Below are 3,768 nucleotides of genomic sequence, written 5' to 3'. Positions count from 1 at the left end.
GTGTGTGTGTGTGTGTGTGTGTGTGTGTGTGTCGAGGAGAGAGAGGGGGGGAAACGGAATGTATGAATGTCTAGCCCAGATAAAAAGCCGAACATTTGTCGGGTGGTGCTGCGTAAAAAGTGTGATGTTTTCTTCAGTGAACCCCCTGCACGCCTCCTCCTCCTCCTCCAGATTTTGACACCCCTATAGGCTCGGAGCCTGCCTCCTCTGAGGTCAGTTGTTGAATGGGACAGAGAGAACAACGTGAAACTCCTGCGCTCGTGGTGCGGAAAACAGCGCGCGCATGTGGCGCGGAACAACCTCCAAGTTGGAGTCCGTGGTTGAAATTTGCGCTTCGCGGYACTCGGGACAGTTTTTGGACACGATTTAGGAAAAGAATGGAGCGAAAAGATGAACTTTTGAAYGGATTTTAATCCGGTCGGATCTGCTGTGCGATGGTATGTGGCTTGGCACTTTTTTAATTTGATATTTTTAAACGCGTTTGGTGACTCGAAGTGCCCCCCCCGAAGCGCTTCTCTTGGTTTGTTATAAAGAAAATGTTTCAGTTTCTTGACCTTTTTTTGAGATTTCAGTCGCTCAGATCAGCAGAGTGTTTGTAGTGCAGGCACGTCTCAGGCTGTAATGTAAAAAGAAAAGCTGTAAATCACCATCTTTGACCGATAAACGGACTGTCTGCTCCCCGCGGGGTGGTGGACATCTGTCCTGGACGAGGACGCGCGTGGACTGAGTGGAAACAGCTAAATGTGTGCGAGAAGCWGAGATTCGTATGGAAGTAATTGGAGTTGAAGCCTGTGACACGGTCTCGTTAGGCAAACACGTGTAAGCCACGGTTATCGCATTTTTTAGGAGCGCGTGAGCTGATTATTCCTGTAAAATGGTTTTGATGTGGCACATCAATGCGCGCGGAGAATGTGGGCTGCAGTTGATCTTTCATTTAGGTTATAAATAGATAAATGAAGCGAAAAAAAGCCTTTCATTCTTCCTTTTCTCTGTGAACCAGGCGAGTTTTTCCTCTGTCTCTTTTTCATTTTTTTGAAAAGGACTGTTTACTTGATGTCTTTTCTTTGAAGTTCAGCAGGATCTGGCTTTGATTAGATCAATACTTTGTGTTTCAGAGCTGAAGAGGAGCTGAGAAGCCCCCCCGCTGCTTTTAGAGAGTGAGGATTTGGCTGCAGCTCGGCGGCTCTCTCTCACACACAAACCCAGGAGCTGYAGCCATGAGCAGGGCGCTCACGGAGCACATCAGCAGCACCACTAGCTTCCGAGAAGATGCTCCTCGTCCCCCGGTGCCGGGGGAGGAGGGAGAGGCGTCATGCTACAACCCGACCAGATCAGGCACAATGAGAGGCCAGAGCAAGGTTAAAGAGACCTCCGCGCCCCCCGGGTCCACGCCGCGGAGGAACGAGGATGGACTCGGGGAGCCAGAGGGCAGCGCGTCCCCGGACTCGCCCCTCGCCCGGTGGACTAAGTCCCTGCATTTCCTCCTGGGCGACCAGGACGGGGCTCACCTGTTCAGGACCTTCCTGGAGCGGGAGAACTGCGTGGACACGTTGGACTTTTGGTTCGCCTGCAACGGCTTCAGGCAGATGGACCTAAAGGACAGCAAAACTCTGAGAGTTGCCAAAGTGATCTTCAAGCGGTACGTGGAGAACAACAGCGTGGTGGCCAAGCAGCTGAAACCGGCCACCAAGACCTTCATCCGGGATGGCATCAAGAAGCAACAGATCGACTCGGACATGTTTGACCAGGCGCAGACGGAGATCCAGTCTCACATGGAGGAGAATTCCTACCAGATGTTTCTGACCTCCGACATATACCTCGAATATGTGCGCACCGGCTGCGAGAACGCCGCCTACATGAACCACGGCGGGCTGGGCAGCCTGAAGCTGATGTGCGGATACCTTCCTCCTCTCATGGAGGAAGAGGAGTGGAATTGTACCGATCTGAGAACCAAGGGGTTGGGGTCTGTGGTCGGACTGTCTGCAAAGAACCTGAGGGCTTCTGTGACCATCCGGACAGCAGCTGAGGTGCTGGAGAAGAGCTGCAGGTAAGAGCAGCGCGCACTTTTACGCACATCTGGTTAGGACTGTTGATTCATCCAGCATCACTCCCCTCATTAAAACTGACTGAATATAAAGCAGCTATTTCTGAGGGAGAGAGAGGGAGCTAAAGCCACATGATCAAAGGGTCTCGGAGGAYCATATTTGTGCCCTCCTGCCTTGCAGTTAGTCAAGAGGTTCGGAGGGGTGGAGAGGCAGGGTGGGTACAAAACATCAATGCATCTGAGGCTTCCTTTTAAGTAAATAGTGTCTTGCAGGCAGCCCTCTGCTGGCTCGCTCAAGTTTCCTGTGCTTTGAAACCCTTCCTCCGGTTCAGGAATGAACTCAGACACCAAAGCTCATGACTGTTACAGCTGCATCAATCAGGGCCATGGCATTGTCCTGCTTTTAATCTCACTGCTATCACCAAAACAGCTCAATTTAACACAAGTTTAACAAAAGGCTTGAGGAGTCAGATTCCAGGTGGAGATGTTCTTCTTGGTCTGAGATGAAAGCAGGAGTGTGTGGAAAGCATTCTGCTTTTCTCTCCCATACATTGTCCAACAGCTGAAATCTTTTCATACCAGGAACATTTTCAAAAAATCTGGATTGCATGCATGAGCCAGCATCAAAGGAAATAACCCTCACATCTGGTTGCAGTTATTACTTAAAGGTTTGAAAATGTCTACATTTCTTTGCATATGGAAAACTTTATATTTTTATTACCTTTTGTCAAGTTTTGTAGAAATATAAGAAGATTTAGTTGATTTTAATGACTTTTAATGAAAGTAAGTTAAAAAGTCTTATTTAAATCCTCCCATGAGAGTTTTAGTCTGATTCTAAAACTTTTTATTTGTTCCTAAAGTACAGTTAGAACACACAGGTTGGACACAGTTGTGCAAAGAGAAGGAAATGAAGACATTGGCATTAATAAATAAGATGGTACAGTTGCTCATCTGTTTGGGAAGTGGTGCTGCTGAGAGGAGAACCAATAAGCTCAGGGTTTGTTGACATGCTCTGCTTTCCTGGTGTGATCCTCTGCATTCTTGTTTTCCTGCAAAACAGGAGGAGGGAGAGCCCCTTCCTTCACCCCCCTCACTCCCACTGCCCCACACCATCTCTGTGGGTCAACCAATTTCCATCTCAAACATGTGGAACTAATTTTGCCACTGCACAGATTTTGTGTCCCCCCACCACCACCACCACCTCAACTCTTTACTTTCTGAGAAGACCCCCAGCACTCAAACTCCAAAAGTGGAAGAAAAACACAACAACAAAACATCCCCGGCTCAGTTCCGRGGCTTCGACCGCAGATCCCGCTTCGCAATAGATTGTGTGCGTCAGTGTTTTCCCTTCTCTTTCTTCTCCCGTCCTCTGCTTTTATCTCTTCTCTGTGAGAGAGAGAAATCTGTCTGACAGAAACTAAGCATGCTTCGGTGGGAGACTGAGAAGACAAGAGGAGGGGGAAAGGGAAAAACAGGAAGGAGGGGTGGGGGATCATGAAAGAAAGAAAAGAGAAGGGGAACGAGTGAGGGGGTGCAGTGAGCCCAGCTGTGCTAAATACCTGACTCTTTGCGTGGACCCTCCAAAGGTCAGATTTGAGCTTGGGGCCTACGGCTTTAGTCATGCTGGGGTTCTCCTCAGCACTCCCGGCTGAAGGCATTCTCATAAAGAAAGGGGCCCTCCTTCCCCCTCTCTCTCTCTCTCTCTCTCTCTCTCTCTCTCTCTC

At 49.1% G+C, this 3,768-nt stretch overlaps 1 protein-coding gene across 1 annotated transcript in view; it reads left to right on the top strand.

Annotated features, from left to right (window-relative positions):
* The window catches only part of LOC106524605 (axin-2), a gene marked incomplete at its 5' end in the record, with an annotated part of 52,509 nt that overhangs the window by 34,802 nt on the left and 13,939 nt on the right, over positions 1–3,768 (top strand). Inside the window, 1 exon segment of the mRNA XM_014018472.1 lies at positions 1,116–2,047. Within this exon segment, the coding sequence (XP_013873926.1) occupies positions 1,218–2,047 (830 nt within the window).

The sequence above is a fragment of the Austrofundulus limnaeus genome, unplaced genomic scaffold (assembly GCF_001266775.1).
Source record: "Austrofundulus limnaeus strain Quisiro unplaced genomic scaffold, Austrofundulus_limnaeus-1.0 Scaffold194, whole genome shotgun sequence".
Classification (NCBI taxonomy): Eukaryota; Metazoa; Chordata; class Actinopteri; order Cyprinodontiformes; family Rivulidae; genus Austrofundulus; species Austrofundulus limnaeus.
Note: the sequence above shows the minus strand (reverse complement) of the source record. Positions and strands in the feature narration are given on the sequence as shown.